The sequence below is a fragment of the Grampus griseus genome, assembly GCF_964374135.1.
Source record: "Grampus griseus genome assembly, chromosome: 8".
NCBI lineage: Eukaryota > Metazoa > Chordata > Mammalia > Artiodactyla > Delphinidae > Grampus > Grampus griseus.
In genome coordinates this window covers 105,519,661-105,539,549 of record NC_139002.1, presented here as the reverse complement: position 1 = coordinate 105,539,549, position 19,889 = coordinate 105,519,661, and the positions used below count along the sequence as shown (strand labels likewise).

The following is a 19,889-nucleotide window of genomic DNA, read 5'->3' as shown; positions in this document are numbered from 1 at the left end:
TTGATATTTTAAATTGAAGTATAGTTGATTTACAACGTGCCAATCTCTGCTGTACAGGGAAGTGACTCAGTTATACATATATATACTTTTTAAAATATTCTTTTCCGTTATGGTTTATCCCAGGAGACTGGATATAGTTCCCTGTGCTTACAGTAGGACCTTGTTGTTTATCCATTCTAAATGTAATAGTTTGCATCTACCAACCCCAAACTCCCAGTCCATCCCCCGCCCTTCCCTCAAAACCTATTTCTTTTTTGTTGTTGTTGCTTTTTAATACACGCTTTCTTTTTTTTAAAATATTTATTTATTTATTTGGCTGCGTCAGGTTGCGGTATCCGGGATCTTCCTTGTGGCATGAGGAATCCTTCATTGCAGCGAGCCGTCTTCTCTCTAGTTGTGGCGCTCCGACTCTAGAGCCTGCCAGCTTAGTTGCCCTGCGTCATGTGGGATCTTAGTTCCCCCACCACGGACGAACCCGAGTTCCCCTGCATTGGAAGGCAGATTCTTAACCACTGGACCACCAGGGAAGGCCCCCAAAGCCTATACCTAATGAAGGTCAAGTCCCATTCGCTTTCCTCTATACTCCGTTTTGCCCCACTGTTATTCACATCTCACAATTAACAAACGTTCTGTGAGCCTCAGTTTCAGCATCTGTAAAACGGGTGCGAAGCGCGCCACAGTGCTATTGCAGAGTTAAATCACCCAACCAAGCCCAGGTCTTGGCACGAGTAAGCACTCAAAACACGCTGGCGGCCATCCCGACTATGGCTTACTCCCAGCGCAGGCCCCCCCGCCCCCCCGGCTGGATAAAGTCGGAGGGATGAGGGAGGGCATGTGGCAGGGTCACGCCGTCGGGGTAGGTCTGAGATCACCCAGCCCCGGTACCTCTGTCGCTACAGGGCAGTGTCCACAGACTGTGAGACGAGCACCAGGAACCACCACTTCCGGCAGAGACCTGCCCGAAATAGCCGCTTCCAGACGCTCTCCAGACGTAGCTGGACCCCTCCGCGGTGGGCGGGGCCCTGGGTACAGCCACGCCCCTCGCTTCCGGCTCGCCTCCTGCAGCGCCTGGAGCCGCTGGGCGGCTCCCGGCTTCGGCCGACGCTGCCCCGCCCGCCAGGACCCGCCCTCCCGTGACGTCACCTCCGGGGCGGTCCGGGAGGGGCCAGAGCTGGGGCGGCTGCCCTGAGCAGTCTTGGCTTGCGGTCGCGCTGCTCCGGTGCCGGCCACGTCCGCACGCCGGACGGCGGCCGCTTCCCCGCCGCCCGAGGGCCTCCGGGCCGCCGCAGGCCTGCCACGCCCGGGTAAGGGGCCCTCGCTGTTGTCCGTGGAGCTGTTGTCAAGGCTGCCTGAGCCGGCTTGGGGCTGAGAGAGGGAGGTGGAGACAGGAGGAGGGGTGCATGGGAGCACGAGAGGCAGAGGAGGGGGCATGGGGCCACGAGAGGCAGAGGAGCGGGACAAGAGAAAAGATGAATGGGGACATAGAATGCAAGCTGGTGACGACTGGAGGTGAGGAATTGGAGGAGAGGAAAGAACGGAAGGAGTCAGTTGGGGGCCCAGACTCGGAAGGAGCATGGATGGGGAGCCCAAGAGGCGGGAGACAGGAGGAGGGCTTAAGGGGATCCCAAACCAGAGAAGAGACCCGGGTCGCTCCAGTTTGGGAGCGGAGGAGAGGGAAGTTGGGACACTCCCGGATGGGTGGGGAGCTAAAGGGTCCTGCCCGGCCAAGGCTGGGCCCCAGGAGGAGTTACCCTCAAAGAAAGAGTTGGCCCTTTAGGCGACCCAGGCCTCCCCCAAGCCCGCTCTACCTGGGAGGGTGTTGTGCATTTACATTTACCTGCTCGCCTCCTCCAGGTGAGTCCGGGTGGCTAGTTAGTGTGTGGAATTAGCTGTTAGGCTAGTATGAGGAATCCATGGTTTGCCATAAGACATAAATATCTACTTAGAAATCTGCCTTTAATAATGTTGTTGTTTTTTTTTCTTCCTGGAGGAAGCATCTCTAAAATTTCAATACAGATGTTCTGCTTATATGCCAGACTTGCCTAATGGACAAAGGAATGTCAAATCTACCCAGACTGCCAGCAAAAACTAGCCTCTTGATCAGCATTTAGCCTGATACCAAAAATTCCAAAAACCTGGAAGGAAGCGATGTCGTTAAGACGCTCTCCAGTGCTCTGGGTTCCCGTCTGCCACAGAGACACTTCCTTTGGACCACAGGACAATGTCTGTATACACAAACCCACAAGTCTGTGTCGCGATACCAAAGTTCAGCCAGGTGACGTGTCAGGGCAGGTATCTGTGGTTTGCCCTGTACTTGCTTCCGCAATTCCTGTCCCTCGGTATGTATAGTTTCTCCAGCTTGGTGCAGGGACTGGGACCACGTTGCCGCTGATAAATAAGTTACTAGTGTGATGGAATGTGGCGAGCAACACTTGTGTTGAGCCCAGGAAAAAAGGAATTAAGCAATTTGGAGTCTGATATCAGGTAACTTGCACACAGCACCCTGCATATAACAAACGGTTTCATAGAAGTTAAAAGTAAAGCCAAGGTTGGGAACATAAGAAATTGGAAATGGGAGATGTTGAGAGGTAGCACAAAGTCAAGGACCAGAGAAGGTCATGAAGTAGGCACCCAGAGCCACATTCTGAGGGTGCCTTTCTAATACAGGGTTGCCTGGCTAGTGGGGTGCTGCCCCTTCCCTGCAGAACTTGTGAGGGGCTGACCCCTGAAAATGGGAACTCCCAGCACCAGCCTAACCTCCTGTCTTTCCACCTGCCCTGCTCTCCTACTCAACACTTAGTCCTTCTTGCTTATTCCCTTCCTGCACAGGGGTCTCTTCTTTCTGAGACCGTGATCTGCCCAGTCACTCTGCACCAGATCATGAGGATAACTGGCCAGACCCTCATTTAAGGCTCACTAAAGCCTTTTCAGGGGAGACTATGATTCTGAGTCTTGTTAATGCTTTGTCCGTTGTGAGTCAACTTAGGTTAGCACAGGCCCCCACGTGGGAATCTTGACATTTAGAATACGCTGTTGGAAAGCGGAGTCAGGACCATACCAGAGAGATGAAGTGACAGCACGAGGGCCTGTTCTTGACTCCGCACAGCGGCCAATTCCTGCCTCTGTGGGAGTGATCACCAGCCCCGCTGGCTGAGGGAAGACAGTGATGGCATCCAGCAGAGGTCTCCTGAGCGACCAGTGGAGTTTCCTGAGATAGCTTTAGAGAGATGCTCCATGCACACGCTCACCTCATGTATGTCACTGTGTGTGATTGCACATGTGCATGTGTATGCTTGCACGTGTACACACATGGCAGTGTGCACGAAGGTGTTGCCATGTGCACATGGATACGAGTGCGTGTGTGTGCGTGTGACCGCATGCATACGCACGTGTACCTATGCACATATGCGTGTGTGTTGCTGTGTGTGCACATGGGCGTGTGTGATAGAGAGCAGGCCCGTCCGTGTGGTTCTCAGGCATCACCACCTACACATATCTGCCACTCTAGGAGGTGCTGAGTTTCTTTCATCTCCTCCTGAGTTTACACTAGAAAAATGCCTCCCTCCTCACTGGATTTTTCCCCTGTGCTTTTCCTAAGGAGCGTTTATTCTTTTTCAAACCGTAGATGCATCTTCTACCAGAGTGGAGCATCTGCCTGGATCCCACGTGTGCCACAAAGCGTGCCATGGCCTGGGAGTGCCCTTCAAAGCCGTCCTCGCCTCCTGCAGAGCCAAACCTCGCCCGACAAGCGCACAGTGTCAAGCCCTCAGCCCCCCGAGGAAGATGGCCCAGCCTGGGCACACGCCCCGAGCAGCTGCCTCTCGTGAGTGTCCAAAGCCCTGCGGGCAGGGCCACCTGCTCAGTGACAGGACAGTGAGCCCGAAAAGGGCCCCGAGGGGGCTTTGCAGGGACAGGGTGGGCAAAGGAAAGACAGCGAACCTCAGAGGGCCAAGCCGTCCAGTGTGCAGGAGGCCCGTTCGCTGTCAGAGCTTCTGCCTTCTTGGGTGGCCCTGGTGGGGGGTCCCCAGGCAGGTATGGGAACCGTGTGGTCCTCTGGGCCGTCTTCTGTTTCTGTGAGGTTCTCTCTGGGCCTCGTGTCATGAGACCACGATACTATGGGAGCCCCTCGCTGCACGGGCAGGGGTGCTGCATCTCACTGATGTGGGGTGCGGAGGGGGCGCCTCCTAGCAGAAGGGGCCCTGGGAGGAGACCGACTAGAGTCTGTCCCTGGACCAAAAATGGGACGGCCCGTGTCTGTTCCAGGATGAGGGACTGGACGGGAAGGCGGAAACCCATTCAGGCCCTTGAATCAGTTCCTCCTGCCTTAGCTGGAGCATCAGCTCTGAAGCGCCAGAGGCGGGGGTGGCAAACGGTGGCCTGTGGGCCACATCTGTGCCCGCTGCCTGTTTTTGTAAATAAAGTTTTATCGTGACTCAGCCACACCCATCACATACCTATGGTCCATGACTGCTTTCGCAGACTTGAGTAGCTAAGACAGACCATATGGCCCACAAAAATCTAAAATATCTGCTATCTAGCTCTCGATAGGAAAAAGTTTCCTGACTCTGCTCCGCAGATTTGTAGTGAGGTGGCAGTGGAAAGCCTGGGGTGCATTCAGGAAGCCCCTGTCAGATCCAGGGCTCAGACTTGGGGAGCATGTTGGGCTCAGTGGTGGCATTTTTAATGCATTCAGTGGATGTGACTGGCCAAAGAGAGAGTCGTTTAAATACACTTATTGACGGAGAGCCCAGCTGCATTTACTTCAGCTAATGTGGGGGGAGTGGGAGCTCTCTGTGCCTGAAACCTCCCTGGTTCAGTCCTTCCCCCTCATGACATTGGTCTGTTTCTTCTCTCCCCACCCCACCCCCTCTGTTTCAGTCAGAACAAAGAATGCCTTTTGCTCTGGAGAAAACAGATGCAAATCTGTGGTTTGTAGGGCTGGGGAACCTTTTTAAACCTGTAAGACACCAGGAGCTCTTATGGACAGTTTTGGCGGGAGAGTGCGCCATGAAGCTAAACTAAAGTTAGTGACTCTCACGAAGGGATTAGAAGCATGGGGGAGGGGAGTGCCCAGCCTTCCAGCAGAGTTTGTGCTCGAAAGGGTTTTTCCAGTCGTGGGGCCACTTTGCAAGAGCCCCCGCTGCTCACAGGAGAAAGAAAGCCACCTCTAGATGCCCCTTTATGCCGCACGGGGACTGCTTGCGCGTGGCCGCCAGCAGGGCTGGAAGTGCTCCTCGAGGGGGCTGGGCTGGGCCAGGAACTGCCGGTATTTCACGTGTCTGGCGAGGGTGGGCTCGCAGGGGAGAGGCCGTGGGTCAGACTTTGAAGGCGGCCTCGCCATGTTAAGGAGCTTAGGAGTTATCCTGGGAGAGCAGCGGGTTTAACATTGGAGGCAGCGTCAGCTTTGTGGGTTACAGAGATCTTTCTGGCAGCTGTGGCATGGCAGATGGAGCAGGCCCAGGATGGGGACGCTTGAAGGTGACCCTTGGGGCTGCTGGGAAGCCAGTGAGCCTGCCCTGCTCCACGGGAGGGCCGTGGAGAGCAGCAGTTAGCATCCGTGCCAAGGCGAGGAGTCCGTCAGGACGTTTCGTTCAGGGTGACCTGAAGGCTCCCTTCCAAGACATTCTGTGGAACCCAAGGGCTTCGCCATGAGGGCCAGGGGAAAGGCCGAGGGCCTAGGGCATCTTCGGGCAGGACTGATTGTGGAGGCACCCCCAGGAGTCGCCAGCCCTCAGGCTCCCAGCAGACTGTGCTCTGCTTGCCCTGTGCCCACGTCGAGTTTGAGTCTCAGGACTAGCCCTCGTTGCACGTGACTGGGCTGTTGTCCGAGGGGACCTGGGCCTCGTGGGACTCCGGCAGTTGGGTGGGGCTGAGAACAGGATCAGGGCGCACCCAGGACCGGCAGGGCATGGAGTGATGGGGCACTTGAGGCCACCTGCCCCCTCGGTTCCCCTGTGGTGAGGGACCTGAGCCTGCCAGCATGTGGGAGAGACCTGGGGTGAGTGGGGAGACCCCGCTGTGTGCTCGGGAAGCCAATCCTGTTGAGGCTCAGCTGCCGTGGCGTCTCTGTAAGTTTCTGCAGTTGCACCGTAACCCTCAGAGACCAGGGCTTCTGAGACCAGGTCCACTTAGCCCACCCTCTGTCCCCTGCTGTGGAACCCCCTTACTGAGTCTCTCAGCCTTCACAGGCCTTGCCCCCTGCATCGCCACCCCAGCTGCCCCTTGCCGGAACGCCTCGCTTGTCACACCCCTGCCTCGGGCCTGCACGGGCTCGCCTCCCCCCACACCAAAATCCAAACTGCCCCGTGGTGGCCTGCCTCTCTCTTGTTTAAGCCCAGGTCTCACTGCGCTGTCCCCAGGCCTCTGGCCCTGCTGTCATCACCTGCTGCTCCTGCCACTTGCCCCCCACCCCTTTCCCACCAGGTGGATCCCAACCGTCTTTCAGAACGTGGCCCAGGTGTTACTAGCCAGGTTACCTTCCCTGGCCCCCACCTCCACCCCCCACCAGCTGAATTCCGTGCCTCGTGGGCCCTGCAGCACCCTGTCCCGTCCCACCCACCTCTGGGGCCTCTGCACAGAGGACCAGCCTCCACCTGACCCTTCGCAGCCTCCCAGGTGCCATCTCCTCCCTGTTTCCCGACACTTAGTCCCTCTACACTGGCACCAGCCTGCACTGACCTCTCTTCCGTGTCTCCCGTTGGAGGCAGGCTCCCTGGAGGAGGGGGCTGTGCGGCTCTCATCTTTCTGTCCTGAGTGTACTGCCTGGCGCATGAGCAGGCACTCGGGGAGTATTGGACGAAGGGATGGGTGATGGGCGGTGGATGGGTGATGGGCGGATGGGTGATGGGCGGTGGATGGGTGATGGGCGGTGGATGGGTGATGGGTGGATGGGTGATGGACGGTGGATGGGTGATGGGTGGATGGGTGATGGGTGGGTGATGGGTGGATGGGTAATGGATGGGTGGGTGGATGGATGGGTGGGTGATGGGTGGATGGATGGATGGACGGGTGACGGGGATGGGTGATGGGTGGTGGATGGATGTATGGATGGATGGATGGGTGGGTGATGGGTGATAGATGGATGGATGAGTGATGGGTGGATGGGTGATGGGCAGTGGGTGGGTCATGGGTGGATGGTGGATGGGTGGATGATGGGTGGATGGGTGATGGGTGATGGATGGGTGAATGGATGGATGGGTGGATGATGGGTGGATGGGTGATGGGTGATGGATGGGTGAATGGATGGATGGGTGGGTGATGGGTGGATGGATGGGTGGGTGGGTCATGGGTGGATGGATGGATGGGTGGGTGATGGGTGGATGGATGGGTGGGTGATGGGTGGATGGATGGGTGGGTGTTGGGTGGATGGATGGATGGGTGGGTGATGGGCAGTGGATGGGTGATGGGTGGTGAATGGCTGGCTAAGTGGAATCTCTCCATGTGGTCAGCTGTCACGGGTGCAGAGAAGTGCTCTGGGCCCTGCAGAGGCCACAGAGAAGTTGAGGAGGAAGTCTTGGCCCCCCTCTCTGCTGCTCTTTCATACTCTGAACTCTGAGCTGGGATAGTAAGACACATAGTGAGACTGGGTTAAGAAGTGCTATAAACCCGTCAGAGCAGGCACTGGGCGGATCCCTGAACACGTGGCTGAGACACTCTTCCTGAATGCTCTTCCTGAATGCCAGGCCCCAGGGGAAACATCTGGCTGGGTTTGCACCCTGGGACCTCTTGGAGCACTCCACAGCCGGCGCGTTGCCAGGCCTGTGCCCCGTGCGTCACTGACCAGATGCCTCCCTTCCTGACCTTAGGTTCCTCGGCCAAGCAGCAGGGAGCTGTCAGCAGCCTGAGGAACGGCAGGCTGGGGGCCTCGGGCACCGCCCAGCCTTGCTGCCAGCTCACCTGCAAGATGTGGACAGCCCTCGTGCTCATCTGGGTTTCCTCTTGGTCCTTATCTGAAAGCCACCTGACAGCCCCGCATCCACGTAAGTGAGAAAGCCGTGTGAGTGCTGGACGGGCCTGCAGGGGCCCCGCAGCTCCCGGGGGCTGGGCTGCGAAGGCCTGTTGGGCCAACATGGGACCTGGCCTCAGCCTTGAGAGGGTGACCTACTTGGCCTTGCAAAATTTCCTTCCTTCCATAAACCTCGTCTTTATTGGGGAGTTTGTCGATCTACACGTCACATATTTAGTTGCGCTTCTCCTCTGTGCCAGACACTGTTCTTCTCCAGGAATCCTGCTTTGAATCCGATCATAAAGCCAAGAATTCTTGCATGGTATGAATATCTGGGCAACGGTTTATCTGCTGTGTAAACCTGGGTGTGTGTTGGATAGGTTTTTTTAATGGCGAATCACACCTGTAATGCGAGAGATGATATTTTGAGAACTGGATCAAAAAATGAAGCTCTGGGGGCTTCCCTGGTGGCGCAGTGGTTGAGAGTCCGCTTGCAGATACAGGGGACGCGGGTTCGTGCCCAGGTCCGGGAGGATCCCACGTGCCGCGGAGCGGCTGGGCCCGTGAGCCATGGCCGCTGAGCCTGCGCGTCCAGAGTCTGTGCTCCGCAATGGGAGGGGCTGCAGCAGTGAGAGGCCCGCGTACCGCAAAAAAAAAAAAACAAAAAAAAAAACATGAAGCTCTGAAGCCTTTCATGGGCTTGGGGTTCAGAGAGCACAGAGGAGATTTTAAATCAAAGTGCTGAGCGCCTCTGCGATGGGCTGCGGGCCAGATGTGTGCAGGGAGGAGATGAGAGGGAAACGTGTTTGCCGGGCTAAGAAGCAAGGCACCGCACAGCCTCCCCGGCCAGCCCCACGGGCCGGAAATTAAGACAGTCTCTGAATGATCCACCTGCACAGGATTGAAGGTGATCGTATCTTTTCCTCCCTTTTCTGACCCTAAGGGTACTCAGTCCTCAACAAGACGCTGGAGAATTCAGAACAAAACTCATCCGTGGAAACCATTACAAGAGTCTTGAATGAAATGTCTGCAAGAATGACCTCGGTGACACCTTCTCCCATCACGTTGACCAGAGGGACTTGGGGAGGCGACCCCACCTCTCCTGCGGTCACAGCAGGGACAACGCACAGGACAGAGGCAGGCGCGTCAGCGACGGCAGAAGGGACCCCTGATGGAGCCACCTCCGGGGTTCCCACGCCGCCTGTCCCAGCGTCTGACTGGCGGACCCCGTCCTCACCCCACACGCGGGCGCCTGGCAGCGGCACATTGTCTGGGCCAGCGACGCACATGACACCCACGCCGGCCACGGGTGCTCCCACAGCTGCTGCGGCCCTGGCAAGCGTAAGCGGCCCCTTGGACTCGCACGGTCGTCCCGGGCACACCCCCGGCCATGCCACAGCCAGCCCCACGGTGCCCCTGAGTCCCCAAACACGTAACGCGTCCACACAGGGCCCCACCGTCCAGGCGCCGACGGCCTGGACTGCGGCTGACGCGGCAAGTAGGCCTGCGCCCACCCTCCTCAACACAACCCCAGAACCCGCCTCCCCCTCTTCGGCTTCCGCATCCATGACAGTGGGGACCACGACCAAGGCCCCCCAGCCGGCTGCCAGCACAGCGCCAGCACCTGCCCCTCACTCCAGCCCGGCCCCCCCGACACGGCCCAGCCCCGTCACATCCATGCCGGGGGCCGCGGGGCCAGGCACCACTCAGACGCTGGAGCAGGGCGAGCCTGATGCCGCGCCTGGTACTGCTTCCATGGGGCCGACCCCTGGGAGCTCAGGGGACTCCAAGGTGCCAGCCACAGACGCATGTCAGCTCAGCACCCAAGGCCGGTACCTGGTGGTCTCCAGCGAGCCCCTGGCCCAGTCCCCGGTGAACAGAAGTTTCCTCCTGGCAGTGCTCCTGCTGGGGGTCACCCTCTTCATCACAGTCCTGGTTCTGTTTGCCCTGCAGGCCTACGAGAGCTACAAGAGGAAGGACTACACGCAGGTGGATTATCTCATCAACGGCATGTACGCCGACTCAGAGATGTGAGGGGAGGGCGCTCGGCCGGGCCTGGGGCTGGGCGCTTCCCCTCCTTCCGTGTTGCCTCTGAGGCCAAACCAAGTGCTTCCAGATCCTTTTGGTGCAGTTTAGGAGACGTACCAGTTGCTTAAACACATTTAATCGTTGTCCGATTAATTCCACGATCACTAAAGAGTTGCTGCTTTTTTCATATTTATTTTTGTAACGATCACGAGCAGGCAGTGATTCTGCCTTGGGGTGGGGTGGGCGGCCCCGGGGTGGGTCCCGACCTGAATTAAAGCAATGACCCTTTCCACTCAGACCCTGTCTCCCCATTTGTGTGGGCTGCGTCCTGCCCCCCCCACCCCAGCCCATGGCGGCCGGGGAGCCTTTTCGAGATGCATGTGACAGGGTGTGTTCTTGTAAACGTTGAATGTAACACGAGGCCCTGGCCATCTGCTGTGTCTGTGCTGCTTTCCTGGGCTTCGCTCTTAGGCCCAAACCTGCCCCTACCTGGGTGGGAGGAACCCCAGCCTTTGAGGGTCTCTGGCACCGCGTGGAGGTGGGGCCCCTTCCTCTAACCCTCCTTTTTCAGCACTGTGAAGTGGCGGACGCGTGAAGCCTGGTTTGGGCACGAGAGCCGAATGCAACATGTAAGCCACACCTGAGATACACAACATGGCCAGGTCGGCGGGACCGGCCCAGACCAGGCTCTAGGTGACCCCGCACAGCTCATGGTGGGCCCTGGCCGAGTGGAAACCCAATAAGCTGGTGCCGTGGGTTAGTCATAACTAGCACCTCGCTCCAGGTCACCCCGGAACCCAGGGGAGCGCTAGGCCCGAGTGAGCCCAGGGCCCTCTCCTCAGCAGCACGATTGCCCCGGTGCCAGGCCTCGTGTCCCCAACAGCCCTCAGCGCCCACACTGTGCTTGTCCTGTGTCACATGCTGTCCTTGTGTTTCATGCACGAAACTCATTCAGCCCTCACCCCCGCCCCAGGAGATCAGGGCTCTGATCCCCATTTTAAAGGCGGGGCCACTGAGGCAGAGGAGACCTAACTTACCCGCTGAGGACCAGAGTCCAGCTCTTTCCTTAACTATTTTGTTTTACAGCCGCCGGGGCTGCGCTTGGCATTCTAGCTTCATCTGCTTACCAGCCGGAGGGAGGCAAGAGAGCTGGCGGGCAGCACGTGAGGCTGCGTTCCCAGGCCAGGTATGCAGCCACCAGCCGTGTGACCTGGAGCAAGTGTGGCGTGTTGTGGACTCAGCCGCTTTACCTGGGCGATGGGGAGACTGTCTGTCACGGCCCCCAGGGGCATGCTGCCTGGAGCGATTCCAGGTGGGGAGTTGACTCTTGCTTTCTCAACTACTCTGAACCCTGAGGAGGAGACCCTTCTACCTGGAGACTCCAGTTTCCCCATCACAGAAATCTCCTGAGCCAGGCCTGCGTGTCCACTTCCTCTTATTGAAATTCTGCCTCCTCCAAGAAGGATTTCAAATGGCGCATAATAAAAGACAATGGTAGTGAACTCCCAAACCATTTGAAATAACTTACGAGAGTAGGGAGGAGGGATGGGAACAGTCCTCACCCGTTTTCTAGCTCCATCCCAGGTTTCCCCAGCCCATCTTTTCTCACTGGTTGGTTCAGGGGGCCCAGCAGACCCCTTTCCCTCCCCAACAGCTATGCTGTGTGTCCTGACAGCTAGGCGCCAAGCAGCCTATGCACCTGTGTTTCTCCCTGCCCTAGCCGACCCATGGTACACCTGGGCCCATCTGCCGTGTGATCACAGGTGCTGGCGCTGACTGTGGCTGAGAAAGTGTCAACCTCACTGCCCGGAGCTCCAGGCCAGGCTGCAGCTCTGTTGTCCTTGAGTCTGAGCGGCCACCTGCTGCCCGGATCAGGCAGCTCTGCACAGAGTGGAGAATCGGGGGGATTTAGGGGGTGCCCTTTTCCTCTGCCAGCATCACCCCAGCCGCCTGTCAAGGGCAGGCTCCACACCCTGGCTGGTGGGGTCTCACCCGATAGAGACAGAGCCTTAGACCCCCGTGAGCCATGGAACACTGGGTGGCTTGTTCCTCTCCAGGGGTGTAGAACAAGAGGCAACCCGCAGGGCTGGCTTTCATCCTTAGCCTGTGACCAGGGGCCTCTGCCTGGCACTCCTACCTCCGAGGAATGGGGATGTGGAGTGTCACGGGGCCTGCCTGTCCCTCTGCCCCAGCCAGGACTCCAAGTCCTTTCCTCCCAAGAATCGGTCGTGCTCTCCACCCCACCCCCTCCCTCCTTAGCGGTCCTATTCCAACCATCCACAGTCATTTTGGCTCCATGATGGGCCACAGATTCGTAACACGCGAGGCCAAGCTCAGCCTCAGCCCTCAGGGTTCTTCCTAAAACCAGTGGCGTCGCTGCTTACGGGAGCTGGAGCCCTGGGCTTCATCCTTGAGGCCGACTGACTAGCCTAAGTTCCTGTGCATGGGCCTCTCCCCGGCCAGAGTCCTTCCTGCTGTCCTGCCTGGGGCCCCTCCACCACCTGCCAGCTCCGACCCAGCTGTCTTCCACCCTGCAGCCAGGGCCCCCTCAAGATACAAACTTGACCACACCGTTCCCTGTCAGCAGCCCTTCCCGGATAAAGACCAAGCTGCCATACCAGGCGTTCCAGGCAGACCTTCCAGTGCGTCTGGCTCAGCAGAGACTGAGGGGAGGAGCCAACCTCGAGAAAGCTCATAGGAGGTGGGGAGCACGGAGGGCCCCTCCATGCAGGCCTGTCCAGAGCAAGAGGGGCTCGACTTTCCTGGCAGTCCAGTGGTTAAGACTCCGTGCTTCCAATGCGGGGGGCCCGGGTTCGATCCTGGCTGGGGAAATAAGATCCCACATGCCACGCAGTGTGGCCAGAAAATGAAAAATAAACCAATCTAGGGGAGCTGCACGTCTGAGCCCCAGGCCATCCCCTGCCTTGGAAGGCACCAGCCTGCAGGGGCCAGGGGGGAAAGTCCCATTCAGACTCAGCTCATCAGGCCCGTTCCACACTAGCTATTCGCCAACCAACTGGGGATTCAGACGTGAAGCTGTCCCCCACCCCTCCGCCGCTCGCCATGTGGTGCGCGAGAGTGAGAAGCGATGAGGAAGGAAAGAGGAGGCACGCGGGGGCACCTGACCCACCTGGGATGCTGGGGGGCGAGGGGGTGGCCTCTGGCAGGGGGGTGCTCAGAGCCTCTTTCCCCCGGCTCTTTGCTCCAGCGACAGGGGCTGTGGCTGGTTCAGTGCACAGAGCAACACCGGCACGTGGGAGGAGCAGCGTCCCTGTTCAACGGGTGAGAGTCCGAGGGGAAGGTGCCAGGAGGTCAAGGTCAAGTGAGCCAGTTTCGGGGTTTGGTTCCAGTTGGGGCTTTCTTCCCTTCACAGTGAGGAAACCGAGGCACGGGATAGCCAAGTCACTTGCCCAAGGTCACCCTCCCAGCAAGTGGCAGGACAGGATTCACTCTTGGTCGGTCTGCCTGTCTGTAGTCAAATATTGGCTACCTCGCAGAGGCTGTTTCCTCTGGGGGCAGCCCCGCGTCCTCAGGCCAGCGAAGTCCACGGGCTCCCCCTGGCGGCCGAGGCTCCCTCCTTCACCCTGGGTGCTGGCCCTGGCTGGAGACACTGGGTCCCCCTCCAGCCCGCTGCACCCACCCCACCCACGCCCCAACTTTGCCCGGGGTGGGGGGACTCCCTCCAGCCCGGCTCTCTTGGCATCGGGGCGCCTTCCTGGTCCCCCCACCCTGGAAGAACTCACCCACTCACTGCTCCTAGACCAGGTCTCTTCTACGTTGGCAAGGAATGTTCTCCGTGGAATTATGTCATTTGTGCCTGTAACTATCTCCCCACCGGAGGAAGCCAGGAGTCCAGGGAGCGCACAGCCCCAGAACCCCACCAGCTGGGTTGCTTGGGGCAAGCACAGTCACACTCGGACACGATTTTTCTTCCTACAACTCTGCTTTAGAAGCAGGGGACCAAGGTTTATCCAGCACGGGCACTGATGATATTTTTCTTCCTACAACTCTGCTTCAGAAGCACGGGACCAAGGTTTACCCAGCACGGGCACTGATGAGAGCTAATATTTTTTGAGCACTTGCTATGTCGTGGCTTGATTGCCTTATGGCTCATCTCATTTAATGATCTCAGACCCCGGCCTTCCTGCTCCCCCATCCCACCCATAGCTCGTCCCACACACCGAAGCCAGATCACCGTGCCCTCCTGCCTAGATCCCTCCACTGGCTTCTCGCTGCGATTAGGGAAGAAATCCAAACAGGGGAGCTGAGAACACATGGGGCCAGTGGGAGGCATTCATGCAAAGTCAGGGAAATGGGGGTTCCAGGTAGAGAGACCATGAACACAGAGCCCCACACGGGGAACAGAGGGGCGAGGGGGAGAGGGGAGAGGACAGGTTGGGGTCAAGGCCAGGGTGAGGAGGTAGGGGCCCAGGAGGGGTTTGGGCAAAGGAATAACATCATCTGATTTGGGGGTTAGATATTACTGTGCTGGGAATTCCCTGGCGGTCCAGAGGTTAGGACACAGGGCTTTCACTGCCGGCCTGGGTTCATTCCCTGGTAGGGGAACTACGTGGCCAAAAAAAAATTTACTTTGTCGAGTGGAGTATGTACAGATGAGGTGATGTGCTGTCTGGGGTGCAGGAGGGGAGCTTGGGGGTGTGTGGAGGGAAGACACATCGTCGTATTGCTGAATATGGAAGATGCATGTAAGTTCATTGCAGGTCATCCGACCCCCTCTGTGTTTATGTATGTCTGGCAGTTTCCATGATAAAATGTTAGCAGAAGGGAAAGGAGAACAGTAGAGTTTGATTTAACTCTCTTAAGTGAAAGATCGCTCTGGTTGCAACCTGTGGTGGGAGTGGTAGATTGGGGGCAGCGCGTATGGGAGGCTGGGAAGCTGCTCCGCTGCCCGGGGGAGTGATGACATGGCCTGGACCAGGGTGTGCTCACAGATGGAGAGAAGCCCATGAACTTGGGGACAGGTTTTGGAAGCTGAGTCAGCAGGACTGCCACTGTTTCTTTACACACATCCCACACGCACAGAGCAGAAGCCGGGATGACCCCTGTGTTTTTGGCTTGATGACCTGGGATGCTGGTGATGTCATTTCCTGGGAGGTGGGGAGCAGTGAACCATGGCTCCTTACGCGTTAATTCATTTCATCCTGACTATGACCCTGTGAGATAGCGCTCTCCTGACCATTCCCCACCCCCCACCACAGAGGGTACACTGAGGCCCGGTGGATTAGTGATCCTGCCCCGCTTCACACAGCTGGCAGGGGGCAGATCCCGATTCACACCCAGGGATGCCACCCCGGTTTCCACACTCTTACATGGAGGCTTCCCTGCCTCCTGATGGGGGGATGTGGGAGGACTTGGGGGTAGGAACGGGCAGGAAATAGAGTTCTTCTATGGATGTCCTGAGGCTGAGATGTCTGTTAGGTGTCAGAAGGACATAGGATATGAATCTGAAGTTCAGGAAGGTCCCCAAGGAGAGAAAAATCAGGAGCCACCAGCGCAGAGACAGCCAGGGGCAGGAGGGGAGGAGAAGACGGAGGAGACCAACCTGGCCTCGCAGAGGAGGAGAGAGAAAGCGCGGCTTCTTCCGCCAAGGGAGTCTGAGAAAAGAGACTGTTTCGAGAAGTGGACAACCCTGTCACCCAGGCAAGAAAGGAACAAAGGAGTGGTGGCCACTTGTCCCAGGACGTCCCAGGTAGCCTCATGAGGGCGGCTTCAGCCGAGTCCAGTGGAGGAGGGTGGAGGAAGGCAGGCAGGTGAGCAAGTGGGCAGCGACCATGGCAACCATCACAAGAGGTTGGGGACCGGCGTAGGGCCAGGCAGTTGGTGGAGGTGGAGGGGGGACCAGGAAGGATTCTTTTTTTTTTTTTTTAATTCCATGATTTTTAAAAAATGTTTATTTATTTATTTGTTGTCCTATTAGTCATCCATTTTATAAACATAAGTGTATACACGTCAATCCCAATCTCCCAATTCATCACACCACCACCCCCGACCCCCCACCGCTTTCCCCGCTTGGTGTCCATATGTTTGTTCTCTACATCTGTGTCTCAATTTCTGCTCTGCAAACCGGTTCATCTGTACCATTTGCTAGGTTCCACATATATGCGTTAATATACGATATTTGTTTTTCTCTTTCTGACTTACTTCACTCTCTATGACAGTCTCTAGGTCCATCCACGTCTCTGCAAATGACCCAATTTCGTTCCTTTTTATGGCTGAGTAATATTCCATTGTATATATGTACCACATCTTCTTTATCCATTCATCTGTTGATAGGCATTTAGGTTGCTTCCATGACCTGGCTATTGTAAATAGTGCTGCAATGAACATTGGGGTGCACGTGTCTTTTAGAATTATGGTTTTCTCTGGATACATGCCTGTAGTGGGATTGCTGGGTCATATGGTAATACTATTTTTAGTTCCTTAAGGACCCTCCATACTGTTCTCCATAGTGGCTATATCAATTTACATTCCCACCAACAGGGCAAGAGGGTTCCCTCTTCTCCACACCCTCTCCAGCATTTGTTGTTTGTAGATTTTCTGATGATGCCCATTCTAACTGGTGTGAGGTGATACCTCATTGTAGTTTTGATTTGCATTTCTCTAAAAATTAGTGATGTTGAGCAGCTTTTCATGTACCTCTTGGCCATGTGTATGTCTTATTTGGAGAAATGTCTATTTAGGTCTTCTGTCCATTTTTTGATTGGGTTGTTTGTTTTTTTAATATTGAGCTGCATGAGCTGTTTATATATTTTGGAGATTAATCCTTTGTCTGATGATTCATTTGCAAATATTTTCTCCCATTCTGAGGGTTGTCTTTTCATCTTGTCTATGGTTTCCTTTGCTATGCAAAAGCTTTTAAGTTTCGTTAGGTCCCATTTGTTTATTTTTGTTTTTATTTCCATTACTTTAGGAGGTGGATCAAAAAATATCTTGCTGTGATTTATGTCCAAGAGTGTTCTTCCTATGTTTTCCTCTAAGAGTTTTATAGTGCCTGGTCTTACATTTAGGTCTCTAATCCATTTTGAGTTTATTTTTGTGTATGGTGTTAGGGAGTGCTCTAATTTCATTCTTTTACATGTAGCTGTCCAGTTCTCCCAGCACCACTTATTGAAGAGACTGTCTTTTCTCCATTGTATATCCTTGCCTCCTTTGTCACAGATTAGTTGACCATAGGTGTGTGGGTTTATCTCCGGGCTTTCTATCCTGTTCCATTGATCTATATTTCTGTTTTTGTGCCAGTACCATATTGTCTTGATTACTGTAACTTTGTAGTATAGTCTGAAGTCAGGGAGTCTGATTCCTACAGCTCCATTTTTTTCCCTCAAGACCTCTTTTGCTATTCGGGGTCTTCTGTGTCTCCATACAAATTTTAAGATATTTTGTTCTAGTTCTGTAAAAAATGCCATTGATAATTTGATAGGGACTGCATTGAATCTGTAGATTGCTTTGGATAGCACAGTCATTTCACATATTGATTCTTCCAATCCAAGAACATGCTATATCTCTCCATCTGTTGGTATCATCTTTAATTTCTTTCATCAGTGTCATAGTTTGCTGCATACAAGTCTTTTGTCTCCCTAGGTAGGTTTATTCCTAGGTATTTTATTCTTTTTGTTGCAATGGTAAATGGGAGTGTTTCCTTAATTTCTCTTTCAGATTTTTCATCATTAGTGTATAGGAATGCAAGAGATTTCTGTGCATTAATTTTGTATCCTGAAACTTTACCAAATTCATTGATTAGCTCTAGTAGTTTTCTGGTGGCATCTTTAGGATTCTCTATGTATAGCATCATGTCATCTGCAAACAGTGACAGTTTTACTTCTTCTTTTCCAATTTGGATTCCTTTTATTTCTTTTTCTTCTCTGATTGCTGTGGCTAGGACTTCCAAAACTATGTTGAATAATAGTGGTGAGAGTGGACATCCTTGTCTTTTTCCTGATCTTAGAGGAAATGCTTTCAGTTTTTCACCATTGAGAACGATGTTGGCTGTGGGTTTGTCATATGTGACCTTTATTATATTGAGGTAGGTTCCCTCTATGCCCACTTTCTGGAGAGTTTTTATCATAAATGGGTGTTGAATTTTGTCAAAAGCTTTTTCTACATCTATTGAGACGATCATATGGTTTTTATTCTTCAATTTGTTAATATGGTGTATCACTTTGATTGATTTGCGTATATTGAAGAATCCTTGCATCTCTGGGATAAATCCCACTTGATCATAGTGTATGATCCTTTTAATGTGTTGTTGGATTCTGTTTGCTAGTATTTTGTTGAAGATTTGTGCATCTATATTCATCAGTGATATTGGTCTGTAATTTTCTTTTTTTGTTGTATCTTTGTCTGCTTTTGGTATCAGGTTGATGGTGACCTCATAGAATGAGTTTGGGAGTTTTCCTTCCTCTGCAATTTTTTGGGAGAGTTTGAGAAGGATGGGTGTTAGCTCTTCTCTAAATGTTTGATAGAATTCACCTGTGAAGCCGTCTGGTCTTGGACTTTTGTTTGTTGGAAGATTTTGAATCACAGTTTCAATTTCATTACTTGTGATTGGTCTGTTCATATTTTCTATTTCTTCCTGGTTCAGTCTTGGAAGGTTATACCTTTCTAAGAATTTGTCCATTTCTTCCAGGTTGTCCATCTTATTGGCATAGAGTTGCTTGTAGTAGTCCTTTAGGATGCTTTGTATTTCTGCGGTGTCTGTTATAACTCCTGCTTTTTCATTTCTACTTTTGATTTGAGTCCTCTCCCTCTTTTTCTTAATGTCTGGCTAATACTTTTTCAATTTAGTTAATCTTCTCAAAGAACCAGCTTTTAGTTTTATTGACCTTTGCTATTGTTTTCTTTGTTTCTATTTCATTTATTTCTGCTCTGATCTTTATGATTTCTTTCCTTCTGCTAACTTTAGGTTTTGTTTGTTCTTCTTTCTCTAGTTCCTTTAGGTGTAACGTTAGATTGTTTATTTGAGATTTTTCTTGTTTCTTGAGGTAGGTTTGTATAGCTATAAACTTCCCTCTTAGAACTGCTTTTGCTGCATCGCATAGGTTTTGTTTTTGGTTTTTTGGGGTTTATTTCGCGGTACGTGGGCCTCTCACTGTTGTGGCCTCTCCCGTTGTGGAGCACAGGCTCCAGACGTGCAGGCTCAGTGGCCATGGCTCACGGGCCCAGCCGCTCCGTGGCATGTGGGATCTTCCCGGACCGGGGCACGAACCCGTGTCCACTGCATCGGCAGGCGGACTCTCAACCACTGTGCCACCAGGGAAGCCCCATCGCATAGGTTTTGGATCGTCGTGTTTTCATTGTCATTTGTCTCTAGGTATTTTTTGATTTCCTCTTTGATTTCTTTAGTGATCTTTTGGTTATTTAGTAACGTATTGTTTAGCCTCCATGTGTTTGTGTTTTTTATGTTTTTTTCCCTGTAATTGATTTCTAATCTCATAGCTTTGTGGTCAGAAAAGATGCTTCATATGGTTTCAGTTTTCTAAATTTACAGAGGCTTGATTTGTGACCCAAGATGTGATCTATCCTGGAGAATGTTCCGTTGGTTGGAATGTCCTATAAATATCAATTAAATCTATCTGGTCTGTTGTGTCATTTAAAGCTTGTGTTTCCTTATTATTTTTCTGTTTGGATGATCTGTCCATTGGTGTAAGTGAGGTGTTAAAGATCCCCACTATTATTGTGTTTATATTTTAATTAAAAAAAAATATCTATTTATTTATTGTCTGCACTGGGTCTTAGTTGTAGCTTGTGGGATCTTCACTGTGGCATGCAGGATCTTTTTTAGTTGTGGCATGCAGGATCTAGTTCCCTAACCAGCGATCCAACCTGGGCCCCCTGCATTGGGAGCGAGGAGTCTTAACCACTGAACCTCCAGGAAAGTCCCCATTCTAACTATTTT

At 53.9% G+C, this 19,889-nt stretch overlaps 1 protein-coding gene across 6 annotated transcripts; it reads left to right on the top strand.

Moving 5' to 3' along the window:
- Positions 1–1,179: 1,179 nt before the first annotated feature.
- LOC309826781 (uncharacterized protein C11orf24 homolog) lies at positions 1,180–11,444 on the top strand. Of its 6 annotated transcripts, none has more exons than XM_082661141.1 (7): positions 1,180–1,304; positions 1,991–2,275; positions 3,626–3,823; positions 7,806–7,979; positions 8,889–9,286; positions 9,395–9,957; positions 11,060–11,444. In XM_082661141.1, the coding sequence occupies exons 2-7, from the start codon at positions 2,149–2,151 to the stop codon at positions 11,295–11,297; spliced, it is 1,698 nt and encodes a 565-aa protein (XP_082517267.1). In that variant the 5' UTR covers positions 1,180–1,304; positions 1,991–2,148; the 3' UTR covers positions 11,298–11,444. The 6 variants fall into 6 exon arrangements, with proteins under 6 accessions (XP_082517267.1, XP_082517272.1, XP_082517270.1 ...); XM_082661143.1 differs by having other exon boundaries at positions 1,199–1,304; positions 2,037–2,275; XM_082661142.1 differs by having other exon boundaries at positions 1,205–1,304; positions 1,995–2,275.
- Positions 11,445–19,889: the final 8,445 nt, after the last annotated feature.